The 27,719-nt window shown below is 48.6% G+C and overlaps 1 protein-coding gene and 1 pseudogene across 3 annotated transcripts; both read right to left on the bottom strand.

Moving 5' to 3' along the window:
• Positions 1-798: 798 nt before the first annotated feature.
• On the bottom strand, positions 799-27,719 carry D2hgdh (D-2-hydroxyglutarate dehydrogenase). Of its 3 annotated transcripts, none has more exons than XM_027397694.2 (10): positions 27,604-27,719; positions 25,985-26,328; positions 23,089-23,146; positions 22,334-22,473; positions 21,396-21,589; positions 19,082-19,250; positions 16,779-16,922; positions 8,638-8,780; positions 3,853-4,018; positions 799-2,026 (listed from the first exon to the last, which is right to left on the bottom strand). In XM_027397694.2, the coding sequence occupies exons 2-10, from the start codon at positions 26,316-26,318 to the stop codon at positions 1,767-1,769; spliced, it is 1,608 nt and encodes a 535-aa protein (XP_027253495.1). In that variant the 5' UTR covers positions 26,319-26,328; positions 27,604-27,719; the 3' UTR covers positions 799-1,766. The 3 variants fall into 3 exon arrangements, with proteins under 3 accessions (XP_027253495.1, XP_027253496.1, XP_035297047.1); XM_027397695.2 differs by having other exon boundaries at positions 25,985-26,323; positions 27,604-27,690; XM_035441156.1 differs by lacking the exon at positions 27,604-27,719 and adding an exon at positions 27,373-27,507.
• LOC100773880 lies at positions 9,417-10,467 on the bottom strand (annotated as a pseudogene).

Here is a 27,719-nt window from a genome sequence, read left to right as displayed (position 1 = left end):
CACGGGGACGAGGGGGTTGTCATCTTCTGATGATAATCTTACTCTTCTTCCTGTATTGAGGTGTGAGACGGCAGGTTTTAGGGTGATGGCTGTGTCAGAGGCCTGAGGAATCTCACTGAAATGCACCTGACCAAGGACACCAGTCCAGCAAACCATGATGGGTTGGGGTGTGCCTCCTAGGTAGCCAAGGTAGGTTCAAGATGCTCCCTGTCCTCAGTGACTGTAGTGTGAGTCAGTGAGCAGACTCGGAAGCAAGTTGATTTTTCTGGCTACTTCTAACTAGTTTTTCTACACGGGGAGAACTCGCTGCTACCTTGTTTTAGCAGTCAGTGTCAACACAACTCTGGATAGCTTCTCTTCCAGTACACACTGCTACACCGGCCATGCTGCATTTCACTGACACTTAGAGGCTGATGACTTCAAAATGTACTGACTTCAAGGCACAGAAGAAAAGCTACAGTGGCTCTAAACAGTGACCCCTCCCCAGGGATGGAGGAGTCAAAGGGAAAATCGCATAGCTATTCAAGGGGAGAAAACCACAGCCCCTTTGCCCACTCCACACCCTGTGAGCTCCAGAAACGAATGCCCAGCAGGAGCAAGAGGAAGGTTGGCGTTAACCGGAAGGGCCTGACACACACCTGCTTTGGGACCCCATATTCACTCTACCTATTTGCGCCATGCTATCAGCCAGGGTGGGCGCAGCTCTCCCTCCTCACATTCACACCACCACATTTATTTTCCAGTCCACGTGTGAAGACATACTGGGAACCCAGGGAGCACCAAACGTGCAGAGGGATGTGATGAGCCAGACCTTTACAATGAACTTTATGTGATTAACCTTCCAGCAGCAGCAGCAAGTTATAATTCATTTTTTTCTGGAAATTGATGACAGCAAAAAAGAAGACAGGTATATCTAACCTCCCAGACCACCAGGACTGACAGTGTGTAGACCGCATGGCGTACCCATGACTCAAAGTTGCCTCTATCACTTCAGTCTGGGAACTGTCCCATGGCCAGAAAGGCCAAGCTCTGCTGGCACTCACAGCCCATCACACCTGCTTACCAACCAGACAGGCCTTCAAGAACAAGGTAAGCTGGGTGTGGTGGCACTCATCTTTAGTCCCAGCACAGGAGGCAAAGGGACAGACAGGTGGACCTCTGTAAATTAAATGTCAGTCTGGTCCATGTAGTAAGTTTTAGGACAGCCAGGGCTAAACAAAACAAAGAAAGAAAACAAAACAAAAGAAAACAAGGGAAACAGTCTGTCCTGCTCAGTTACCCATCCAAGACCTGCTTGGTATGACAGCAGACCCCACTCAGCCCCGTGTGAATGGAGTTGTGGTGCTCTGGGTCGTCGTGGTAACTGATCTGGGGCTGGACAACTCTGCTGCAGCCCTCACAGGGCACACATCACATAGAGATCCATCGGTAACAAGATCACATTGAACTCTTTGCAGGGCTTCGACAAGGCAGGTCTCCACTGGCCACCACAGAGCACATGAGATTTGGCCTGTTTGGGAGTGGGGAAACTGCCCACCCACTTAGTCTGCCCACAATGAGCTGGCAGGAGACCAGGGAGTTCTATCTGCCCTGCTCAACCTACAGAAATCACAGCCCAGAGGGTCCTCACAGTTGGCCCCCGGGTAGCCAAGGGAAGACAGCAACCTGATCTGTTGCAGGTGTTGTCAGACGGGAGGCCTCAAGGCCTACCAACCCTTAATGACCAAGGTCCTGGTGTCTCATGGCAACAAGATGAAGAGCTCCAGTCAGGCTTGAGCAGGCAGAGTCTTATAGGGGTTCAGGATGCCTTTGGGGTCCAGCATGACCTTGAGTTGTTGCATAAGCTTCACGGCCTCAGGTGGCTTGCTATAGCTGAGTACGTTCTTCTTCTTGAAGCCAAGGCCATGCTCAGCACTGACACTGCCCCGCTGCTCCGCTGTCCAGGCATATACATAGGGCTCCAAGGCACCGAGCAACTCCTGGCTAAAGGCCTCTGCCGTCACATTCAGGTGAAGGTTGCCATCCCCTGGGGAACAAGGGAACAGTTAGGCTGGGCAGGCCCCGAAATCTGCCCAAAAGTTCCTGCTCATACTTCTAATACCCCGTGAGATATACCCAGGTGACTGCACCCTGCCTGTCCCATTTCTGAACCACAACCCTTGCCCGTTCCTTCAACCCTCCGTGACTGTGAATGGTAGCTGCTGAGTCCCATTTTAAAGTACTGTGGGCAAGTGAGCCCCTGCTCAGAGTCAGGTGGGAAGCAGCAAGAGGTCCACATCCACACTGCTTTCCCCAGGCCAGCACCTTTCCCATGAACTGCAAGTGTCGGAGACTGGGCGGGAGAAACAAGTCATTCCTGTCAATCAATACCATGCAACCTAAAGCATCACTTTTCTACCTCCTCCAAAATGATGGAAAGTGACTCTGGTCTAAAGAGACAGGCTGGTAAGAGCCATCCCGCTGCACAGCAGAAGGCTTTCCAAACAACACTTGAAGTAAAAGAAGCAACGACAGAGTGTGGTGGCACACAGCTTCAATCCCAGCACTCAGCAGGTGGGGGCAGGTGGATCTCCATGAGTTTGAGGCCAGCCTGGTCTACACAGTGAATTCCAGGCCAGCCAAGGCTGCAGAGAGATACCTTGTCTCAAGAACCAAAAACAAAAACAAAGAAAAGAGAAAGAAAGAAAGCAGTGGCATCTTGTCAATCCAGGACTTGTGCCCTTTGCTGGGACAAAACACAGACCCAAATGACAAGCTCAGCTACAGGAAGTCACTGTAGTGTCATCGTTTTAGGAAAATATCTCTTACATTCTAAGAAACTGGAACTTTTGCTGGACCTCACTGCCAAGTTAATATAAGCCTATATAAGTTATATAAGCCTATATATATACCCTGCTATATACTCAACCTATTCTTTTAACCTGCCTTTAAGAAAACAATGTAATGCCGGGTAGTGGTGACTCGTGCCTTAAATCCCAGCACTCAGGAGGCAGAGGCCTGCAGATCTCTGTGAGTTTGAGACCAGCCTGATCCACAAGAGTTAGTTCCAGGACAGGCTCCAAAGCTATACAGAGAAACCCTGTCCCGAAAAACAAGAAAACAATGTAACAAACAACCTTACTTGACTTGGACTTTCCCCCATGTAATCAGCTTTACAACCTAAACTAATGCTGAGGTATAATCTTAAATTACACTTCCAAGCCCCTGACCCAGAGGGCAACACGCATATATATGTATATATGATGTATATACATATATGATGTAATCATATATATATGATGTATATATGATGGTAATCATTTGCTGAAAACAGCAAACAGGTCAAAAAACAGCCTTAAATAGCAAATATCTGGCATAAATGTTGGAGGCACCATGGATATAACTGAATAGTGTGCACTTACAGTTCTGTTTGTTTTACTGAGTACTTTGGGGCCAGCTGGGGTAAGCTGGAGTAAATAATGTAATCAATTGTGAAACTCTATTAAGAATTTCTGTAAAATTATCCCTCATTCATTCCCCATGTGACCTTTCCTGAGCTTTCAGTAAATATAAAGTTCTTTGTTAGAGACAGACAGACAAACAGCAATAGGAACATAGTCAAATTCACAGTCAGATATCTAGTAGGCATAGGCAGACACACAACAGACTACAAACAAGACAGAAGACCAGGGTAGAGAAGCAGAGAATTCAAACTTGGGCTTGCTTTTGGTAGGATTAATTCAAGGCCGAGTGTTCAGCTCTTTCCTTGATGCCACACTGATGTATTAACGCGCCTGAGGCTAACTTTAATAAACTCAGTTCACCACAGTGCAACTGTGCAGCTCACAGGGGCAGGATGACAACACTACTCACCCAAGTGCCCGTATCCCACCACATGCTTGGCACGAGGGCCGAGGCGGGTGCGTACGTCGATCACGAGGTCATAGAGCCGCTCTACGGGGAGGGATATGTCATACTTGAACACGTAGCCATCCCGGCTGAGCGCCTCTGTGATTCTCTCCCGAAGGGCCCACAGCATCTAGACAGAGGAAGGAACAGTCAGCACACAGGGACAGGGCTCTGGGGACAGGGTCACTGAGACAGTGCCGCTTTAATCCAGGTCTTCACAGATGCAGAAAGAGGGGCTGGGTGTGCAAAGGCCCGGGCTGTGGGAGGGACCAGTGTAAGCTGGAACAGGGAACCCAGAGCAGAGTAGAAGGGGGCCTGGGGCAAAGCCGCTCATTCAGAACTGTTCCGTTATTACTTGATTTCATACGCTGAGGCTCTCAAGAAGGACAGGGTCCTATCTCTCCTCTGCTGAGTCAGCCTCTGCCCGCTATCCTGCCACACTAGGACCTCCACCCCTGTGCCAGTCCCTGTGAAGACCCCATCGTTTCAGGGAACACACCAAGTAAAACATATAAAAGATAAGGACTTCCCCCACCACATACTGTGTGTGTGTATGTGTATGTGTGTGTATGTGTGTGTATGTGAGTGTGTGTGTGTATGTGTGTGTGTGTATGTGTGTGTGTATGTGTGTGTGTGTATGCGAGTGTGTGTGTGTATGTGAGTGTGTGTGTATGTGTGTGTGTAAGTGTGTGTATGTGAGTGTGTGTATGTGTGTGTATGTGTGTATGTGAGTGTGTGTATGTGAGTGTGTGTATGTGTGTGTATGTGAGTGTGTGTGTGTATGTGTGTGTATGTGAGTGTGTATGTGTATGTGTGTGTGTATGTGAGTGAGTGTGTGTGTGTATGTGAGTGTGTGTATGTGTGTGTGTATGTGTGTGAGTGTGTGTGTGTGTGTGTGTGTGTGTGTGTGTATTACATGTGAAGGTGTGAGGACAACCTTGAGTATTGTCCCTCAGATAGCATCCTCAAATATTTCTCCAGTGGCTCTGAATAGCCTGGAACTCAAGGAACAGGCTAGGCTAGCTATCCAGTAGGCCACAGAGATTTGCTTGTCTCCACCTCCCTGGTACTGGGATTAGAAGCACATTTCTCATGCTCAACTTTTTACGAGTTCTAGAGATCAAATTCAGCTCATCATACCTGCACATCGAGTCACTTGCTGACTGAGCTGTCTCCATAGCCCCTCCTTTCCTGTGTCACCTCATGCCAGGCTCAACCCAAAATATAAAAAACCATAGCCTCTTGCCACCACTGAGGCTACAAAGTTCAAATCTCCCCAATTCTCTCAACTTTTTTGTGTGTGTGGCTTTTAGAGACAGGGTTTCTTTCTTATGTCTTAGAACTCGCTCTGTAGAACAGGTGGATCTCAAATTTACAGAGATCCCCCTGCCTCTGCCTCCCCAGTGTTGGGATTAAAGGATTAAAGGTGTGGTTGGTTAGTTTTGGTTTTGGTTCTCCCAACTTTTAAGGCCATTTTGGTCACTCCGAGCCTGACCACCACATGGCTTACCAGCCAATCCACACCATAGACACTGCCAGCTCGGGAAGGAGCATGGGAGATGCTGCACTGTGGTGCCCCCTGCTTGTTCTGCAGCCACTAGGCCTGCTGTCCCAAGCCTGCCCCTGTCCCCTAACTCTGCTCCAGCCTTCCCCACCCCTAGGGCATCTGCCCTCTCCCAAAAATGCCTCTAGGGTGCATCTTCCCACATTCCCATCCCATCAGTCTGTCACCCTCATGGGTGCTGCCTCCTCCAGGACTTCTCGTGAGGCAGGGCTGCCTGGTGTGAGCTTTGTGCACTGCACCAGACCACTGCTGAAGCCCAATCAGTGGGATACCTAGCTGTCATCCGTCATAGGGTCATCCAGCACGTGTTGGACTGAGCAGTCTGCCTAAGCAGTCAGAGGCCTCTGTGGCAAGATGGGTCCTCTAATCCCAGCCACTGTTCAGCTATTCTATGTGCCGGGCTGCAGTAAACATTCCCTCTCACGTGTAGAATCTGTATTTAACTGTATGTACATGTGTATATATAGGTACATGTGGCATGAAAGCAGAAGAGAACCTCTTTGGGGCAAGGAAGGGGACTCATGGGAAGAAGGAGGTACTGAGGTCGGTAGCAGGGAGGAGACAGGAGTAAGATACAATCCATATGGCTAATGTCACAATGAAGACCAACGGAATCTTTCATAAAAGCAAGGGCAGTGGCTGGAAAGATGACTCAGTGGTTAAGAACACTTGCTGCTCCACCCACATGGCGACTCAAGACAGTCTGTAGGTTCCAGGAGATCTGGCTCCCTGTACAGGCACAAAGTGTGTAGTGCACACACATACAAGCAGGTAAAACACACATTTTATGTAAAATAAAAATAAATAAATCTTTAAAAAAAAAAGGCAAAGGCAGAATGTGAACCATCTTAACTTTCCCAGACACTTGTTTATTTCTGTGTTGCCTGAGCTAATGACCACCTGAGGCTTCAACGCTAGGTAGCACTCGGAGTTTGTTTGCATAGGTAGACGTGGTTTCTAAGGCATTTACTTCCCACAAACCAGACATGCTCCTCTAAATAGTCCCGATAAATTCATCTATCTCACCAGGATAGACTTGACTCTTTAGCCTCCTATTTGGAGTCAATACATATCTGTCTTCCTGGGAAGGTCATGTAACAGCCTCCTCAAAACATGTGACACTTGGGATGTCTTTAGATCCACACAAGGCCCACCTTCTTAGGACACATCAGAAAACCCACCGCCAGGCCAGCTCCATGGGTTAAAGCATCTGCTGTGGCAAGCCTGATGGCTTCATTTGATGCCTAGAACCTAAGGTAAGAGACAAGAACCAACTCCCAAAGTTGTCCTGACCTCAACACATTTGCCAAAGCACACACAATAATAGTTTGGTTTTTTTTTTGGGGGGGGGGGTTGTTTGTTTGTTTGGTTGGTTGGTTGGTTTTTCAAGACAGGGTTTCTCTGTGGCTTTGGAGCCTATCCTGACACTCGTTCTGTAGACCAGGCTGGCCTCGAACTCACAGAGATCCACCTGCCTCTGCCTCCTGAGTGCTGGGATTAATGGCGTGTGCCACCAACACCCGGCAAATAATAGTTTAAAAAAAAAGCTAAAGCCCAGAAGGATGGTTCAGCAGGTAATGGCACCTGCTGTATAAGGTTGGCAACCTTAGTTCAATACCCAGAATCCATATGGAGAAAGAAGAAAAATGACTCTACAGAGTTGTCCCCGGCCACTATACACATACCATAACACAAGTCCACACATGTACACACACATGTTCACACATGCTAATAAATTTAAAAAGAGAACTCAGGGCTTCTGCAGGAAAAACCAAAGGACCAGAGGGCAGGGAGACTCCCCAGAGCCTCATGCAACATGAGAAGTCAGCAGTAACATCTTCAAAACCACCCTTGCACCAGACAAAGACATTCAGAGATCAGACCACGTCATCTTACTGAGCTACAGCTCCAGAAAAGGGTGTTTCTAACCCAAGTCCAAGTCCAGCACAGCACGGAGCAGGATGCTGGGACACTCCAGTCTCTCCCAGACGTTTTCTAGGAAACCCCCGGAGGGGAACCCAGCAGAGACATGATGGGGACATGGGGACCCTAAGGACTCGAGAGAGCGGCTCTGCCATCAGGATCCAATGCTGAGTTACCCCCAAGCAGAGAGGTACCACATCAGGATGAGGGAGGAAGCTAAGGCCAAAAGCGAGTGGACAGTAAGTACCATCTTCACCACCAGCAGCCCCCAAATCAATCTGTGGCGGAAGGGCGGCCTCACAGAATCAAATCAGCCACAAGGACTGCCACATTTCCCTGAACGCCACCTTTTTTTTTTTTTTTTTTTTTTTTTTTCTGAGACAGGGTTTCTCTGTGTAACTTTGGAGCCTATCCTGGCACTCGCTCTGGAGACCAGGCTGGCCTCGAACTCACAGAGATCCGCCTGCCTCTGCCTCCCGAGTGCTGGGATTAAAGCCTGGTCTACAAAGTGAGTTCCAGGACAGACTCTAAAGTTACACAGAAAAAACCCTGTTTTGAAAAGAACAAAAAAAGAAAAAGCTTTTAAAATACAACAGAATATATAACATCATCCTGGTGTGGTATATTTCTGCTTGGTGCTGACTCTAGAAGTCAAAGCTCAAGGAGTCCATGGTTTTCACACTCCCTAGGTGCCTTTTTTCTCTCTTCAAGTGCCAACGCTGGTGGCCGCTCTCTGCAGCCTCTCTGCCCTCTGCTGGCGACTCACCGTACTGCAGACAGCAGGACCTGGGCCAGCCACCAGGAAAATAAAACTCCCAGTTTAGGTGATGAGCAGCTCCCAAACAGAAATGCCTCCTGTCCCTTTGTCCTCACAAGAAAACAAATGGCTTCCTGACAATACAACAGTAAGGACTGTTCCTCAGGCACCCTTTTCCCCAGGACTTGTTAGGCCTTCAGGCTTGCTTTCCATGGCCCTTACAATTCTTGCCTCTCCACACTCTAGACAAGTCTGTAGGGAGCTGTAGCCAACTTACAACCAGCACACAGTCAGCCTTGTAGATCTATTCGCCATGCAGCCTGGGGTGGGCAGATGGGGGGGCGTATTTTACTAATGTTAGTGAAATTTTTCACTACAAAGAGGTTTTTCTGCCTATGCTATGAACCCAGCTGTAGCTTGACCGCACGCTGCATTGCTGCTGGACAGGTAAGACCCGAGCCATGGGGATAGGAGGGAAGGAAGGTGGGAAGCAGTGTTACATCACCTGGATTTTCCTCTGGTCGGTAGCCATAGTGCCGTCGCTCACCAGGCCAGAGTTCAGCACCTGCTCCAGGACACCGGTCAGCTTCTCAGCATCGTGTGCAGCACTGGAGCCTGAGGTCTCAACCAGGACATAGAATGGACTTTCTGCAAGGGAGCAGGAGATGCAGTGTGAGCCCCGGCCCCACTTCACCCTGGCTGCACAGCAAAGACAGCTCTTCCAGGAGCTGGAGGTGGCCATGAGTGGGAAGCATTCGGGCAGGCTAACATTCACACAGTTTAAATGTACGTTTTCTGCTGGCAGAGAAAACAGACCAAAGGTGACCCTCTGCGTGACACCCCACCCTGTTCACTCTCAGCCTTATGGCCGGGTCCAGTTGAATACCTCCCAAGAGCCTCTTGTGGGACAGGGCTGACACAGCAAGGCAACTGCGGGCTCAAAGAGCTGGCCTGTCTACTCTTGTTTTGTTTGGTTTGGGTTTTTTTGTTTTGTTTTGTTTTGTTTTGTTTTGGTTTGGTTTTTCGAGACAGGGCTTCTCTGTGTAGCTTTGCAGTCTATCCTGGCACTCACTCTGGAGACCAGGCTGGCCTTGAACTCACAGAGATCCGCCTGCCTCTGCCTCCCGAGTGCTAGGATTAAAGGCGTGTGCTACCAACACCCCATTGGTTTGGTTTTTTCAAGACAGGGTTTCTCTGTGGCTTTGGAGGCTGTCCTGGAACTCACAGAGATCTGCCTGCCTCTGCCTCCTGCCCAGCTCTCTCTCTCTCTCTCTCTCTCTCTCTCTCTCTCATCTATCTATCTCTCAAAGACAAAGTTTTACTTTTAAATGATTACAAGCACACCAAATAACATGTTCTTGAGCCCTAGCATCTAGTAACTTGGGTTAAGATACACTAACAGCAGCCTGAACAAGCAGATTCGCTGTCCTAAATTAGCCAGGATGGACTGGCTGCTGCTTCATAGGAGTTACAAATGCTATTTACAACTTTTTCATATGTAACACCCCTAACCTTTAAGAAAGCAGGAGGGGACAATTTATTCCCTTTCTTCATAGAATCGGTTTGTTTGGTTTTTTTTTTCTTTCTATTAGACTAATAAAGGAAAGGTCAACAGTGATACCTGCTGCTTGCACCAAGAATTGTTCTTTTTTTCTACTACACTAACAAAGGAAAAGTCAACAGTGATGCCTGCTGCTTGTACAAAGAATTGGTTTGTCTTTTTTTCTACTAGACTAATAAAGGAAAACTCAACAGTGATGCCTGCTGTTTGCACAAACATGTAGGAAACATAGACTCCTTAAAGACACACAAGGTAAAAATATGGAACTTCAGGGACTTACTAAGTTGTACAAAGAACTAGATTTGATACTCTCAAAAAGTGAAGGGATCTACGACAGCATAGAGAAATAATGTAATGCCTTCCAGTACTGAACTCGAGCTCTGTGGAGGGTTTCCCACTTTGAGGGCGTCTCCCATGCCAACCCACAGAGCAGGTGCTTCCCCCTCCTATCCATTTATGAGGCAGTTTTCATGGGTTTCTGGCTGGATGTCACACACAAAGGCCAGGAGGTTATCCAGGACTTCATCCCTGTTCTGCTGGAAGCAGTTCGGGAGAACAGTCATCACTGCTACAACTGCCATGGGACCCCAGTGCTGCAGCTTCCTTGGCCTTGAACTCCTTCCTCTGCAGGAGGTACCAGTCACTCTCAGCCTGGGCTTCTTCCTTGGCCTGCTTCAGCCTCCAGTTCTTTCACTTGTGGGCCTTGGCCACCTTCTCAGCTGCCAGCTTCTTGGCTTGCAGCAACTGCTAGATGCCTTGCTACTGACTCGCCATTACTGCAGGGCTCTCAGCCAAAAAAACAGCCTAAACCAATGGCTTAAACTAGCCTTTCCTGTCTACTCTTACATGTTTTCATCTAAGTTGTTCCATTTACCTATAAACAGTCGGGAGTCCAATGTTGGGGTGAAAACCTACTAGATCAGAGGAGCCATGAATCTCTAAGGTCCCTCCCTACTCCTCCCTGTGCCCTTCTCTATCAGTCTTCTGGGTCCTTCATATTCTCTATGGCTAATTCTTGTCAACTAGTCACTGCCCTGCCCCCCCACCCCCATCCAAGGCTAATTTTACTAACACAATCTTGAAGTTTCACAGTGCGGCCAAATATTCCACAACACTTACAAAATTCCAGAACCCCAGAAAAAGGCCATCTATTGGTAGATGATTGCCCCAGACACGGCTTTAGCCTTTAGGCTATAATTTCCACCACAAGAACTTACTGTTTAAACTTTAAAAACATTAAATGTGTATTACTAATGAAGGGACCAGCTCCCCATTTCGGCAGCCATAACAGCCAAAACACGTACTTGCCTGACCTTGTCTTGGTCACTAGGAGATCAGATGCCTGCCTTGTAGCAAGAAATCAATCAGAAGTTAGCTGGTGGCACTATGCTTTACGGCTCTGGGTGTGTTTTACAGACAAGTGCACAGCAATGACGTGCAGAGCATAGCAACCACCCTGGGAGGGCCTATGGGCCATAACAACCAGTTGACCAATCAACACAGGGCAAACCCTCCAAGCCTGGAGGCACACCAATCCTGAGCCTGTGTGTACCCCTAGACACTCCCCTTACGCTACCCTACAATATCTCTATGCAGCCCCTTCGAGCTGTCTTTTCTAGCCATCCGCCATGGTGGGTGGATGAAAGACCTGAGCTAACATGAGGTTAGCTCGTTAAACAACTATAATAAAGCCTCATGCAGTTTGCATCAAGCTTTCGACTCCACCTGGTGATTGGGGTGACTGCAGTCCTGGGCTGAGATCCTGGAGGCCTGAGCTTCCCGGGGGTCTTTCATTTGGGGGCTCGTCCTGGATTTGCGACCACCCCTCACCTGAGTGGAGTCGATCTTGGAGGTAAGGTCGAGCGTGCAACCTATAAGTTCAATGTTCTGTCTTATGTTTTGCTATGTCCTTTGATGTTCTGATTTGAATCTGGATTTGTGCCTGCGCAGGACCTGTATTTGGTAACTTGGAGCACAGGGGAGGTAGATGTGCCCTGAGCCCCTTGGTCCCGCCCTGGATGAAAGTCCAAGGGTCATCTGGGGAAGGGAAGGATACGAAGTGTCGCTTCTCCGAGGGGCAACTGGCCACCTGGACTCCGCTTCCCTCCCGCTCTGTAATTTTGGTTTGGCGCCATGTCTGTAATTTGGTCTGCTGCGCAGTTTGTCCTGTCTGTTGTGTCTGTCCTTCTGTTTTTGCTGTTTGTGTCTGTTTCTGTTCACCCCATGGGTCAACAACTAACCACCCCCATCCCCCATATCCTAATCCCCAGCTGGCAGCACCCCAGCCCCCAGCATCTGTCTGGGGACTCCCATCCCTGGATTCCACCTCAACTGTGATCGACAGATGTGCCCCGAGGATCACAGACTGCTGCCCTGAGGACACCCAGTAGGTACGGAGGCCAAGGACGCTTGGACCCTCCTCAGCGGCGATTGTAGCCTGGTTCTGCTGCCCGTCTGCCCGGCGCCATTGCCTTATAAGCGGCGTGGACGGATTGGGTTGGCATCTGTTCTTTTCTGTCTATTCTGTCTCTGTGTGTTTTCATCCTTGGTTTTCAATTCAGGATCCACCACAACACCCCCTTTCGTTGAGTTATGTGGTGCCACACTAGGTAACTTTCTTTTTTTCTGTTTGTTTCTGTACAGTTTCTGTGAAGCCTGGAGGGTTGGAACAGGCTGCATGACTGGGCAGTTGAGCAGGTTTGCTACCTGTGTTATCTGATCTGTTGCAATCCACGCCCTGCTTGAATGCTTTTCGGTGCTATGTCAGTTTTGTGTTTTCAGGTCTGCTGTTTCTGTTAATTTTGTAAATGTAAAGGTCCTATGTTGGGGTCGATGGCGGCATCTGTAAGTAGGCCTACAAGAATTGTTTAGGGCAGAGGTTCGGGCGACAGCTTCCGCAATCTGTAGGAGGGGTACTTGGTGGGACCAAGTTGCCTGCTCCATCTGTAAGAGGACCAGGGGGCCCAAAACCACCCAATCTGTAGGACGGGGACTTGCTGGGAGCAAGTTGCCTGCTCCATCTGTAAGGGGACCCAGGCCAATCTGTAAGGGAGACTTGGTTTTGTACCAAGTTGATCTCCATGGGGCTAGCCATCTGAAATTCCGAATAGGACCCTAGTCTGTGTTACTGTGCTGTCTGTCCAAGTTTCACATTTGTGTTGTGTGCTTGTTAAGCATCTTTTTCTGTCTCTACTGCCCACACATGTGGCATGCATGGGTCAGGGGTCTTTTCTTGCCCTGAGCACATGGTGTGTGGGACAGGAGTTTCTCTGCCATGTGCCATGGATTAGAGTGTGCTGCAGCGGAGTCCCCTGAGGTTGCTACACTGAACTCCAACCACTGCTGCGGTCCTCACAGCTGAGCCTGGCCGGTGCAGGTGAGTCTGTCTTTCCATCCTCACCTGCCCGTCTGTGAGGCATGCGAAGTGGGGCTCTCTCTGCCCCAACTGCCATCCAGCCGTGGGTCCTGGCTTGTGGTGGGATTATCCCTGACCTGAGCACATGGCTTGCAAGGCCACCGTTTGCCTGCCTGCCTGGCCTTCTCTGTGCTCCACACACGTGGTATGCAGGGAAACTGCTGGGGTCTTTTTCCCACCCCTGCATTGGCAGAGGGTCTGGGATTACCAGCAGCACCGCCCCCCAGGTCTCTGCCCTGAGCACATGGAGCTGGGGTGGGTGAACCATCTGGCCTGATTCAGATGTTCTAAAGAAACAGCCTTAAAGTTATTAAAAACTACAAAAGGGACTTTGATAAGAGTTTTTATGTTGACTGAGAAATGAGAGAAAATATAGGAGACTAAAATAATAAAGAGGGAAAGGGAAAGAGAAATTTGTCTAAGAATGTCTAAGGAAACCAGAGGCATGAACTAAAGGTTATAGAAGGTCAAAGCAAGTCGTAGAAGGTCAGAGGAAAGTTGTCAAAGGTCAGAGAAAAGGTTGTTAAAAGTCAGAGAAAAATGTACACTGTTTGTTATGGTTTCTCAGGTCTACAGATAGCAAATTTTAAAATTTGGTAATATAAGTTAAAATTTTAACCATATTAAATTAATTCTGTTTTAAAAGTTCTGTTTATTTCTCAAGTAAATTATGTATGCTTGTTTTAAAATGTTCTGTTTCCTGACATAACCTAAGTTCTGTTACAAGCACAGAGCTAAAACAAATGGTGCAGGTCACCGCCATTTTGCAGCCAGCCTCATGGCAAGTTGGTCACATGGCTGACTGGTAGCCATTTTGCTGAAGTTGAAAAAAAATACTTAAACCATCATCTTGACTAAAGATGACCAAATGGAAATTAAAGGTACCATCTTAGAAACAAGTTTTTCAGTTATGATTTAAAATGTTAATGCTTCTATATATTACAGAAAGACATTAAGGGATTTTAAATTTCTTTCTAAAACCAGTTTTTTAAATGTTTATGTTTTTTTTAAATGTCTTTTTTTATTAATGTTTGTACTTAAAGACCTTCAATTTAGAATTTTTTAAGCAAAAAATTTAGCAATTTTTAAGCAAAGCCTGACAATGTAAAGTTCTTGTTTTATAAAAGCTGCTAATCTATTATAAGATATTACAGTTTATGTTCCGAAGTTAAGTTTAGAGCATTGGTGGCACATGCCTTTAATCCCAACACTCAGGAGACAAAGGCAGGCAGATTTTTGTGACTTCAAGGGCAGCCTGGTCAACAGAGTGAATTACAGGACAGGCTTCAAAGCCAGAGAGAAATTCTGTCTCAGAAAGAAGTTAAGTTTAAGCAAGCACTAAAATGTGTATTGTTTAAGGAATATAAGGTACTCTATGCAGTTTTAAATTCAGCTGTGCTAAGTTTCAAATATTTTACTAAGTTAAAACCAGTTACAGTCAGGCTGAAAATTAATTACAGAAATAAGACCTTACCTAGCCACCTGTGTGCTTAATGTGTGCTTAAAGCAAGTAACTAAACAGACAAACCTCTAATGCTTCAGAGACCTGAAGAATATGGCATTTAAAATGTTATTTTAAAAGTTTATAATCACCTCCAAAGCCACAGGGAAACCCTGTCTCAAAAAACCAAAAAAAAAAAAAAAAAAAAAATTATAATCAGACAGACTACCAGATCCTGACAGTGACCCAAAGTCTCCAAAGAAGATTATGAGGCACCCCAGTTCCTGCACCTGGATGATGACGACGCTGACCAATGAGCGAGATGCTCAGATGTGATACCTACTGTCTGCCAGGACCTGGCTGAGACTGTGGACAAAGCTGCTGGACACTGGAAAATTGATTGTACCCCTTTGCCTAGACAAAACAAGGTCAGTCTTTTCCATGTCCCTCTTCCACAGAGAGACAAAAACCTCTCACCTTATGGGCCTGGTGAAGATTGCTGTTCTTTGATACTTCTGCCTCCAGCGGTAATGGAGAAACTTGGGTATGGCTAACTGTGTATGGACTGGCTTCTAACTGGCTTCTGTCACTTTTTTAATAGATTTGGAAACTGTATAAAATATACCCTTCTCAGATCTCTGAAATATTAATGGTTGTTAACTTGACAGCATCAGGCAGTCAGATCCACTATAGACTATAGTCGGCATGTTAGCTGATAAAGTAGTGACTACCTACTGTTCAGACACAAGCTCAAGGTTTTAGGTTTATTTTGGTTGTCATCTAAGTATAAACTTAAAGGGCTTTTCATCAGGCCAAAGGCACCTCTGTCCAATCCATACCTGGCTCTCTGGACAGAAGAAAAGTAGACATGCTTGTAGACCAAATCTGTATTTTTACTAGGACTCAAAAATCATAAATACGTTCCTGCTGTTTGAACAGATATCCAGATAACTGCTTTTTCTGCACTGTGGGCTTCAGTAAATAAGTTTTAACTTCTGTTCCTAATTTAAACATGTCTTAAACAGGTTTCTGCTTCTGACAGACATCTGAGTATCAGTTGCTGACTACAGGCTGCTCTAAGTAGACTGCGAGCCCTGGACTTGCTATGGATGTGAACCAGTCCAGCTGATGTGGACACCCCCTGTCTCTGCAACAGATTCTGCTAACCAGAAGCTCCTGATGGATTCCCCATTGCCTAAATTCCCTTTTTTGCTTTTGACTAGCATTTCAACCTTCTTGGGTCCCTAACTTCGTCCCAAAGTCAGTAGGAAGTAGCATGGGAAAGAATACATCTCCAATTTTCCCTGGTTGAAATGCTAAGTCAGAAGTAACTCCCTTGCACGGGGATGCCAATATCTCTCACTCCCTGATGGGGACACTAGAGAGACAGCAATTCCATGATTGGAATCTCCAAAAAAAAAAAATGGGGGAATGAAGGGACCAGCTCCCCATTTCGGCAGCCATAACAGCCAAACACATACTTGCCTAACCTTATTTTGGTCACTAAGAGGTCAGATGCCTGCCTCGTGGCAAGGAACCAATCAGAAGTTAGCTGGTGGCGCTATGCTTTACGGCCCTGGGTATGCTTTACAGACAAGTGCACAGCAATGATGTGCAGAGCATAGCAACCACCCTGGGAGAGCCTATGGGCCATAACAACCAGTTGACCAATCAACACAGGGCAAACCCTCCAAGCCTGGAGGCACACCAATCCTGAGCCTATGCGTACCCCCTAGACACTCCCCTTACGCTGCCCTATAAGATCTCTATGCAGACGCTTCCAGCCGTCTTTCTAGCCATCCGCCATGGTGGGTGGATGAAAGACCTGAGCTAACATGGAGTTAGCTTGTTAAACAACTACAATAAAGCCTCATGCAGTTTGCATCAAGCTTTCGAGTCCACCTGGTGATTGGGGTGACTGCGGTCCTGGGCTGAGATCCTGGAGGCCTGAGCTTCCGGGGGTCTTTCACTAATTTACTGAGGGACACTGTCCCCTTAACACAACATTAAGGCTTCTTCTGTAATAATAAAAGTTCTTCCTACTATAGACTGACTACAAATGTTAAGGACAGCAAAGCTTTCCTGCACTCAATGACCCACGGCCACACAGTGCTCCTTCCCTACTTGCCCGCCTGGGACATTCCAGTGCCAGGACCTCTGCGCCACCCAGCATGCCCCATGGTGTCCAAGCAGCAGGGCAGTGTGGCCAGCACACACAGGCGTAGGTACCTTGCACTGGGTTGGTCAGGTGGAGGTGCTGTCCAACCAACTGCATGCATTCAGTGTCCATAAACTCAAACGCTGACAGGATCTCGCCCAGCATCCCTTTGCAGGTGCTGAATGTCTGCAGAACCTCAGCAAACCCAGGGCAACCTGCAATGGGACACAGAGCATCAGGCGCGACAGAGGGAAGGGCAGTGGGACGCAGGGCCTCACCCATCGCCCGGCCAGGTCACCCCCTCCTCAGAAGCAACATCACCCAACTCACATGGACCACAAGTAGAGTGACTGTGAAGGTCTCGGTGCTACAGGAAACACTCCACAGCTCAGCCCACAAGTTCGTTTCAAGGTCTCCTGATCTGAAACTATGCCTGAACTGCTACAGAGCACTCAGAATGGCCAAAGGAATCAGAGAGACACATCCTGGCAAAGTCTGTAAACATGCGGCCAGAGCCAAGAGCCATCAGAACTGGGCCATTTCACTCACCCATCAGTACTAAGGTCTAAGTTGGTCTCAGAAGCTCATCACTTATCTATAGACACCTGAGATCTCTGCAGTGCTACAGGGCCGGGGAACCACAGCACAGACCGGGGGTTGTGCCTTCCAATTATGGAAGCAGAAGGGAACTAAGGGAATGTATTCACAGGTAGATGATCCAGAAACCTTGTAGAAAGAAATGATATTCCTGGACTTTAGAAGACCCAAGGACCACCTAGCAAAAGCAACACAACTCATTCCCAGAAGAAACTACCCTCACCCTAGGCTTCTAGGGAACAAACAAACAATTGAGAAACAAGGCTCTGCTTACAACCCAAGGTAGCTCAGAACACACAGACAAGACACTGTGAGAAACCAGGTCCTCCACTGCAAGAAATGGTCTTGGATGCATTTACAGAGAACAAGAGGCTGGGAAATGTCTGGTGCAGCAGATAGCTGAAGAAATGGCCCAGAAATAATGTTGTGAGTTTAAAAAGATAGAAAACTTGGAGGCTGGGGAAATGGCCCAGTCTGTGGTAATGTGCTGACTGTCCAAACAGAAGGACCTGAGCCTCATCCTCGGCACCCACATGAAAAGTCAAGCATGGGACTGGAGAGATGTCTCAGAGGTTAAGAGCACTGGCTGCTTTTCCAAAGGACCTGGGTTCAGTTCCCAGCACCCACATGGTGGCTCACAAGCATCTATAACCCTAGTTCTAGGAAATCCGACTCCTTCTGTGTTGGATTCATTTCTAGGAAATGCCTCCATTGGCATTTCGCGTGCGCGCGCACACACTCACACACACACACACACACAGTGCATAGACATACATGCAGGCATAACAATGTACATGTAGGAAAAACAACATAGAAGTTTAAAAAAGAAAGGAAGGAAGGAAGGAAGGAAGGAAGGAAGGAAGGAAGGAAAGAAAGAAAGAAAGAAAGAAAGAAAGAAAGAAAGAAAGAAAGAAAGAAAGAAAAAGAAAAGAGAAGAAAAGCCATGCATGCTGGCATATACCTGGAATTCCTGACCTGAGGAAATGAAGACAGGTGGATCTCTGGGGCTCACTGGCCGGCTAGCTTAGTCTAATCAATGGTTACCAGGACAATGAAAAACAAGATGGAACAATGCCCACTGGACTCCACAAGCATGCGCATAAGTGTGTAACCCACACACATGCATATGCACATAAATCCACACACATAAAGTAAATAAACAGATAAAAGATACAAAAAGAACAAATAACTGAGAAAAGACCTTAAGACCTCCAGCCTCCTCTAGTAGGATTTGGTGAGTCGAGCCTGCCTGTCTTCCTCCAGAACTCACTCAGCTCAGTGGAAGGAGTCAGCTGCAGGCAGAAGCTAGCTAACAACCCTCAAGAAGGTAAAAGAACCATAGGCAGCAAAAGCAGGCCTCAGACCCCACATTAGCCACATATAGACAAGGCAGTCCGAATGGTGTGAGAGCCCTATGCATGGAGATGCTACAGCCAAGCGTGGTGAGCAAAGAGAACTGCCCTGCCCCATAGCAATTACCACTCTGCCAGTGGTTCTCTCGGAATCACGTGACACACTTCTTAAGTCTAAGCACGGCGGGGCAAAGAAGAAAAGAGCCCCAATTGTGTTAGAGTGATGTGTGTAATGACGAGAAACAGGGCATCGCTTCTGCTTCAGACTACGCTTTGGACACCTGGAGGGCCAGGACCCACATCTCCAGACAGGAAGCAGAGAGCAAGGAGCAGTGAGCTCCTCTCATTCCAAGTTCACACCAGCATGTCCAGAGCAGCGGCCCACCCTCCCCTAGTTGGCTCAGAAGTAGGTGGAGGGGACCTACCGAGGAAAGCCACATTCACAGCCTTGGGCCTGGGTGGGCACAAGATGGACACAGCAGTGATGACCCCCAGCGTGCCCTCCGATCCAATGAACAGCTGCTTCAGGTCATAGCCTGTGTTATCCTTCCTCAGGGAGGTCAGGCAGTTCAGGATGGTCCCATCAGCAAGTACCTGGCAAGAGGAAAGAGACAGGCCTTCCTACATCAGAAACCCTGCCCTTCTCTGGGGATGCTGGCCCAACTCCAAACACCCCCCACCACACACAAAAGTAGCCAGCCATAAACCCTCTGCCACTCCACCCATCCACCCCATTTACTTCATGAGGAAGCCTGGGAATGAGCAGACCCTGGAGAGGATTAATCAGACTAAAGGGACAACACTTCTCCCCAGCTTGAGCAAGACTCCCCCGGCCTCATCTTAAGCCAAGAGGTTCATTGTCTGGTTGCTGGAGGGAAAACCAACCAAGGCAAAGAAAATGCAGGGGACACAGCAGGACAGATGGGGATGCATCACTGGTGCAGGTGAGGGGCACAGCGAGAAGAGCCTAGGGAACATGGGTGAGGGGCGGGAACACGGCTGCAATGGGCAGGGAACATGTCTGAGAAAGGCAAGGAACCTCTGGGGCTGGGAGAAGCAGCAAAAACACAGCTTGAGGGCAGGGAGCACGCCTAAGAGGTAAGAAGCCCTCGGGGAAGGGGGGGAGGGTGAGGAGCACAGCTGGGAGGACTGAACAATAGAGAACAGCCCTGCCTTGAGGTCCTCCACATCTGAGGCCCTAGGTCATTAAGGCATTGCTGGTTCCCATATTACAATTCTACCTGAGACTCGTTGGCTAGTACGTCAAAACAGAAGCTTACCGAATTTCCAGGACAGTAAGTACAGAAAAAATAGTAATAGTAGCTGGCAACCAACCAGACAGCAAAGCTACTAGGACACTGTGACTTACTGGACAAAGCATTTGCCCCGGTTACCTGGGTTAGTAAGACAGAAGCCCTGCCCTTAGAACCCACCAGTGGATGGGATAAGTACATTAGTCTTCATTGTCAACTTTACCAATAGAAAATCAGGAGCTGGGTGGGTAAAAAATGCTGCATAAGCAGAGAACTTGAGTTCCAATTTCCAGCACCCATGAAAAAAGTTGGGTCTACAGCTTGTGAGATGACTCGGGGTAAGGACACCTGCTACTAAGTCTGACAACCCATAATCTCCATGGCAGAAATAGAGAACAAACTTCCATAAGCTGTCCTCCGGCCCCCACATATGTGCCATGGTATGTGCAAACATTGGGCATGTGCGCACACACACACACACACAAAATAAATATGGAGAGTCAGACACAGTAGCACATGTCTTTAATCCCAGCACTCAGGAGGCTGAAGCAGGTGCTCAGCCTGGTCTACACAGAGTTCCAGGCCAGCCAGGCAGACACAGTGAAACCCCAACTCAATCAGTCAATCAATCAATCAATGAGAAGACTAGACATGGCAATTTGTGCTATAATCCCAGCACTAGGAGGCAGAGATAGGAGGATCACTGGTCAACCAGTGTAGCCAGTTGGTGAGCTCCAAGTTCAATAGGAGACTATCTCAGAAAACAAAGTGAAGTTTTCTCTTGTGCGCGCTCTTTCTCTCTCTCTCTCTCTCTGACACACACACACAAAAATTATTTTTAAATTTAAATGCCATAGAAGCACTGAGCCTGTGGTGTCTATGTGGTGTTTCCATAAATATTTAGCTGAGGTAGAAAAACCCACCTTGAATATGGACAAAACAACAAGAAGCCCCAGCTTGGTTAAAATGTGAGCACCAGAATTCATCTTTGTACTTCCTGACACAATGTAAGCAGCTCGCTCGCATTCCTGCCATCATCCTTTGCTGGCTGTGATGGACTGCATCCTTTCAAACTGAGTCAAAATAAACCCCTGCTCCCTTATGCCACTTGTCAGTTATTTTACCACAGGAGTGCGAAAAGCACAGCACGGTTCAGGGAAGGGGACTCATGGCTCCAGGAGATAAGCTGGCAGGGAGGGGTGTGACTCCATACCAAGCTGGCCTTGGCTATCCCTCAAATTCCTGAAAGTCTGGTATAAGCAGAGTGTCACTGCCTGAATGAAGTGTCCCTTGTGGTTCCTTAAGTGGACTCCACATGTCCCTGAAGCACCCAGAGCCAGGAACCATTACGATATGGTCCCTGAGCTTGAATCGATACATATACACCAATATAGCCCCATGTCCTGTACCACTGCTAAGACAACAGCCTTAGACTGAAGCTAGGACATCCCCAGGGCAGGCTTTGCACCGTTAGAACCCAGCTCACCACTTCCAGGCCCAGGACAGTTCCTCGAAGCGAGCCATACCGCAGAAAGCGCAGACCACCGGCATTGGTGGCCACATTACCCCCAATGTGGCAGCTGCCCTTTGCTCCCAAGTCCAGTGGCATGATGAAGTCCCGAGCCTGCACGTAGCGACTCAGCTCCTCCAACACACAGCCTGCCTGGCAGACCAGGATTCCTACAAAGAGCAACTGAGTTACCAACAACTTCTGGAACACTCACTGCTGAGAAACCCCAAACTCCTCTGTAGGGAGGAACCTCCCAGAAGGAGTGTTTTCCTCAGACGCCAAGGAAGAAGGAGGTCTTCCTGCTAAACAGAAAAACAAGACAAAACAAAGCAAAAAACCACTTGGTCCTTTGTAATTACAATATACAACAAGAGAAATTAGACAGGCAAAAATGGAGAAGAAAAGTTCTTGTACAACTCAGGGGAAACAGTAAAAAAAAGGACTGTTACAGAGCAGTGACCTCAGCCTGGGGAGCACTGGGCACCCTGATTACAATGTTTAGATACTTTTTGGTGATGAAAACCATTACTGACAACTGCAAACAAAAGTCCCCTATACAGCAACCAAGCCTCAGTACAGGAGCAGGCTATGAAAACCCCTTTGGGGTATCACTGCATGGCCATATACGTCCAGGACAAGATGCCACGGCAAAGTCTAGATGCAAACAGGACTTGTGTGACATGTGCACAGTGTGAGCCACCTAGTGACTTACAGCACACAGAAGATGGCCCTGATGCAGCTGCCAGTTCTGTCCCAGCCGGGACCCCCCCCCCCACACACACACACACACACACACGAGAACACATTTGCTAGCCTAAGCACAGTCCCAGGCTAAGGAGGACAGACAAGCAGACAAGCTCATCTGGCACTAAGAAGGACAGAGGAGTTCAGAGCACACAGACACACAAGCTTACCGGACACGTCATGGAAGCTGATGACTTGATTCATGAGGGCAGTGGACAGGATGACTTCATCAAAAACGGGGACACTGCCCCCCACCATGCCAGTGTTCCCCCCCTGTGGGTTCACAGCCAAGTTCCTCTGATAGCAATGCCTGGGACAAACATAGTATAGATATCAAGGCAGCATCCCCACGCCCGATGACCATCTCACTGCCAAAGGCAGGCTAGCAAGCTGACACCTGTCTCCTTTCTAGGCCTTCCTGCTTCAGGGGCTCTTCCCCCAATACCCTGGGAAGAATGCAAGGGAGAGTCCACTCCAATACTGTACACGGAGGAAGGGAGGCTGACACGGTCTCTGGGGTGTGGAGAAGAGGTATGCGTGGTCTAATTCTAATACCTCCAGAGCCTTCTCACAGTGTTTGTAAGAGTCAGCGACACCACCCATACTCCCTCTAATCCCACGGCTGTAGGCTGAGTTCTGAGCCTTCTCACAGTGTTTGTAAGAGTCAGCGACACCACCCGTACTCCCTCTAGTCCCACGGCTGTAGGATGAGTTCTGAGCCTGGACCACCAGCCCTTGGGCTGTGCCTGTGAAGCATCCTCCAGACAGTACTCTTTCAGATAGGGATCTGGAGAAAGGGATGCCCAAGAACCCCAAGGGCAGCAAGCTACAGGGATCTTCTATTGGGCAGCTATGAATGTGGCCCGTGGTGTCGGAAGGTACTGTTTCCCTACAGACATAGCCTCACTAAAGGTATTTCTCTTACCTAAGAATCTGGGACACTTCCTCGGAGGTCTGGGGCCTCAGCAACACTTTACTGCAGCCTGAGACAAGAGAACAGATTCTGTCAGCCCACACGGAAGGACTTGGTTCAGTCACAATCCTTCCTTTTGACAGGCAAAGGTGATGCACACCTTTAATCCCAGCGCTCCAGAGGCAGAGGCAGGTGGATCTCTGAGTTCAAGGCCAGCCTGGTCTCCAGAGTGAGTTCCAGGTCAGCCAGGGCTACACAGAGAAACAAACAAAAAAATAAAAGTGTGTAAGTGTCCTCTTTGCCCCAGTCTCTCTCCAGGTGCCTCTCCCTGGTAATCCACCTGTCCTGGCTAGATGCTAGTTTTATGTCAACTTGACACACGCTAGAGACAAGCCATGGAAGCAAGTCAGTAAACAGCACTCCTCCACTGCCTGCATCAGCTCCTGCCTCCAGGTTCCAGCCCTGTGTGAGTTCCTGTGCTGACTTCCTTCAGTGATGAGCCATGTAATGGAAGTGTAAGCCAAATAAATCCTTCCCTCCCCGAGTTCCTTCGGTCATGGCTTCATCACAGCAATAGTAACTCTAACTAGGACACTTCCAAAGGACCATTCCATCTCACCCCCTCACCCTCTCACCCTCTCACCCCCTCACCCTCTCACCCTCTCACCCACCTCAAGCCTGGCTGCCCAATGCCCCTGTCGCTCCCTAGCATCCTTCCTGGAGAATTCATTAGGACTTCAGTATCCATTCATATTGAGGACAAATCTGACTTGCTGCCTATTGTTATAAACAGGAAACAGTCATGTCCATAGTTTATGCTTGTCCATGGCTGCCAACGCCCCTCCAGGCTTGTCCTCACCTCACTCTACACCCACTAAAAACGACACTCCCTCCGGCTACTGCAGGCAATCTGCTTGCTACCTGGAGCCCCACAGCTGTGCAGCTCACTTACGTACAGTCCACCATTCCTCCTCATCGCCTTCCCCTTCCTTCCTTTCTACCCAGCATCCCTCTGTAAGCCAGCTAAAATGCTCTCATCTGCAAACAGCACCTCCTCTGGCCTGGGCTCCCATAAGTGCCCTCACTTCCCCAACCCCAGGATGATAGTATACTCTTCCAAGAAACACTCTTCCAGCCTGGAGTCGGCTCCAGCTATGCTTTTGTCTTCCCCCAGGGTCACTGATGGTGTCCACAGCTCTGAGTCAAGTTCATTAATGGCACCTACCTCAGTCACTTGCCGTAATCAGCAGTCACACGAGCAATCTGTGCCCCTCATGAGCCTTTCTGCATCGGCTCTGCACCATACTCCTGGGGCTCCCTGCGATCCCTTGGCCTTGCTTTCCCCATCTCCTTAGCTGACTCCTCTTCTCCACTAACAGTCTTGGGACCCAGTGGCCCCAATGCTACACTCCAGATTGGCCTGTCACTCGGCCCAATGGCCACACCTATCTGTATAAACTCCATTTCCCCAGAGGACTGGCTCTCCTGTGCTCCTTTCAACCCAGGAAACAGAGATGCAGGGTTCCATTGTCCACACAGCCATGCTGCTGTTCATCTTTATCATAAACAGACCCAGAGACAATTCTGCCCAATCCCTCTGGAACCTGTGATGTCTCAATTTTTATCTGGTCTTTCCAGCAAGAGAACATCCATGCACTATTGGGCCAGCCTGCCTGGCACCCAAGTGCATTATTCTCTGAATGTTGTCACCACAGCTGAGAATTGAACCCCAGTCCTCTTAAGAGCAGCCAGTGCTCTTAACTGCTGAGCCACCTCTCCAGCCCAATACATAAATAGGCTCTTGACAGGAAAATTAAGATCTAATGTTGAGTGCTGGAGATGGCTGAGTAGTTAAGAGCAGTACAGAAGACTAGAGTTTGGTTCCCAGAACCCACACACGGTTGCGCACAACTGCCTATAGCTCCAGGAGATCTGATGCCTTCTTCTGGCTTCCCCGTGGACTGCACTCATGTGTACAAACCCACACACTTTCCCTCACACACATACACACAAACTTTGTTTGCTGTTTTAAAGATCTCAAGTTAAGATCATCCTGGACTAAGTGAACCCTAAATACACTCACAAGACAAGGTGTCTGTAAGACAGAAAAGGAGGCCTGGAGAGATGGCTCCACTATTAAAAGCAGAGCACTGACTGCTTTGCAGAGAAGCCAAGTTTGATCCCCAGAACCCACATCAGCTGACTTACACCTGCCTGTAACTCTAACTCCAGGAGTCCAACACCCTCTTCTGGCTTCCAAAGGCATGTGCTCTCACATGAACACACGCACGCACGCACGCACGCACGCACGCAAATAAAAATAAAACAAACCTTTTCATTTTTTTTTTTTTTGAGACAAGATTTCTCTGGGTAGCCCCGGTTGTACCGGAACTCACTTTGTAGACCAGGCTGAACTTAAACGCCGAGATCTGCCTGCCTCTGCCTGTGTGCTGGGATTAAAGGTGTGCCACCACTGTCCAGCTAATAATTTTTTTTTAAGACAGAAGAGGACCAAGGAGTGAGGTAACACAAAGACAGAAATAGAAACTGGAGGGTTGCTACCAGGGACACCTGGAGTCACCAGACATTCAGAGTGGCAGGAAGAACCCTCACCTTGAGGCTGCAGAGGACACACCTGATTTTGGGCCCAGCACCTCCAGAACTGAGGGGGGTGCCTGTGGTGAAAACTGCCTAAGCAGCTGAGCAGGAGCAGGCAGCAGGGTCACAGCCCTCACTTCAGCAAGGGTTGCTCTGCTTTCCTATCTGCCAGTTTTACTCTCTGAAGGCCTGGATAGTGTCTTCCAGGGCATTTAAGGCATACTCACAGTGAACGCTACTTCCCTCACCCACACTGTCCTCCTGGTTTCTGCACTTGGATCTCTTACTCCACTGCCCTGTCCTGACTCACCCCGGACGCTCCTCAGCCAGTCCACATTGCATGTCTCCAGTTGCTCTGGATCTGTGACAACTCTGCCAGGTATGATGCGTTCAAAGGCAGCCAGGTCCTCCTCAGACACAGTGGAAAACGGCAGCCGCTGCACAGGGTATCGCTCAGGAGTCAGTATCACCTCAGGGCTGCCAGAGGCCGAGGAGTACCCTCTGCAAGCCAAGGGGCTGTGCCTATGGCGAGGGCAACCCAGTGACTTCAACCCCACTGAGGCTCCCTGAGTGTAGGTCCTCCTCCATCCTGGAGACGCCCAGAAGAGCCTTGCAGAACACCTAGGCACCAAATGGAGCACCATTGCTCCTGCCCTTAAATAAATAAATAATAAAGAGGTTGAACTTGCAACTCCTGAGCAATGCAGTAATGGGAAAGCCACACAATGGCCTCAGTACCACATCTGAAGTCACATACCCATTGCCTAGAGCAGCGGTTCTCAACCTGCAGGGCACGACCCATTTCGGGTCGCTTTTCAGATATCCTGCTTATCAGTATTTACATCACAATTCATAACAGTAGCAAAGTTACAGTTATGAAGTAGCAATGAAATAACTTTATAGTTGGGGGGGTCACCACAGCATGAGGAACTGTATTAAAGGGCCTCAACATTAGGAAGGTTGAGAACCACTGGGCTAGAGGTTCAGGGTGGCTTGGCACTAGAAAGATGGTGGTGGCACACGCCTTTAATCCCAGCCCTCGGGAGGCAGAGGCAGGTGGATCTCTGTGAGTTCGAGGCCAGCCTGGTCTCCAGAGCGAGTGCCAGGATAGGCTCCAAAGCTACACAGAGAAACCCTGTCTCAAAAAAAAAAAAAAAAAAAAAAAAAAAAGGAGAAAAAGAAAGGAAGACAAGGAGAGAGGTATAAGAAAGGAAGACAAGGAGAGAGGTATCAGGGTTGCAGTACACAGAGGCTGAGATACTTAGAAGGGCTCAGTTCTGAAGGTTTCACCCAGTATAACAGTCCTGAGAATTCACCGAGTGTGTATGTATATATATATATATATATATATATATATATATATATTAGTGATGCATTCTCTCCTGGGCGTTGTATTTTAACTTTTGCAAACAGCCTTCCCCTTCAAAACAACACTAGGTTTTAAGTCACAAAAAGGTAAGGTATCACGGAATTATGCACCCAAACAGAGACGAAAGGCAAATTTTTCAATTTTACATTTTACGTATACTTTGCCACAAGTTTTAAAAAGCCTGGGTAATAAACAAAAACGTCTTGTTGGGAAGGGAAGGGAACTGCGACAGTGCACACTGGCCCGGGTAAGGCAGCTCACACAGGTAGCTATCCAGGAAACGCCACCTTCCAATTGAAGGCCCTACTTGGCCGCTGCTTCCGCCTTACCTGGGACGGAAAAACACACTATAGAATGCGCATGTGCCCTGAGCCGTGACGTCAGGGAGGACGAGCTATTTGCATTCCTAGCCAGCCACGCTGCCAATAGGCTCGCACCGCCCGCAGTCCCGGCTCGCTCCCTCCCGATCCGTGCAGTCACTTGACAGGCCACAGCCCCGGCTGCACAGACCCAGACACCAACGCCCACCACCCTGGAACTGCAGTCGGCCCACTACGCACCCGAGCGCCCGTCCGAGTGCAAAAAAGGTGTGCGCACCCGCGCCCAGGTTCCCACCCCTGCACCACCGTAGGCCTCGACCAGAGGGGGTGGAGCGAGAGACTGCGCGTGCGTGTGG

Source organism: Cricetulus griseus, chromosome 2, assembly GCF_003668045.3.
Source record: "Cricetulus griseus strain 17A/GY chromosome 2, alternate assembly CriGri-PICRH-1.0, whole genome shotgun sequence".
Taxonomy (NCBI): domain Eukaryota; kingdom Metazoa; phylum Chordata; class Mammalia; order Rodentia; family Cricetidae; genus Cricetulus; species Cricetulus griseus.
This window is presented reverse-complemented; position numbering and strand designations above follow the sequence as displayed.

Excerpts from the sequence above, each read along its gene's own strand:
- D2hgdh (XM_027397694.2), bottom strand. The coding sequence starts at position 26,318 with ATGGTGCTCCATTTGGTGCCTAGGTGTTCTGCAAGGCTCTTCTGGGCG. Across the intron at positions 8,781-16,778 it reads CCTGACCAACCCAGTGCAAG|AAAGTCCATTCTATGTCCTG; the intron begins GTACCTACGCCT and ends GCTCCCTTGCAG. Across the intron at positions 4,019-8,637 it reads CCGACCAGAGGAAAATCCAG|ATGCTGTGGGCCCTTCGGGA; the intron begins GTGATGTAACAC and ends TCCTCTGTCTAG.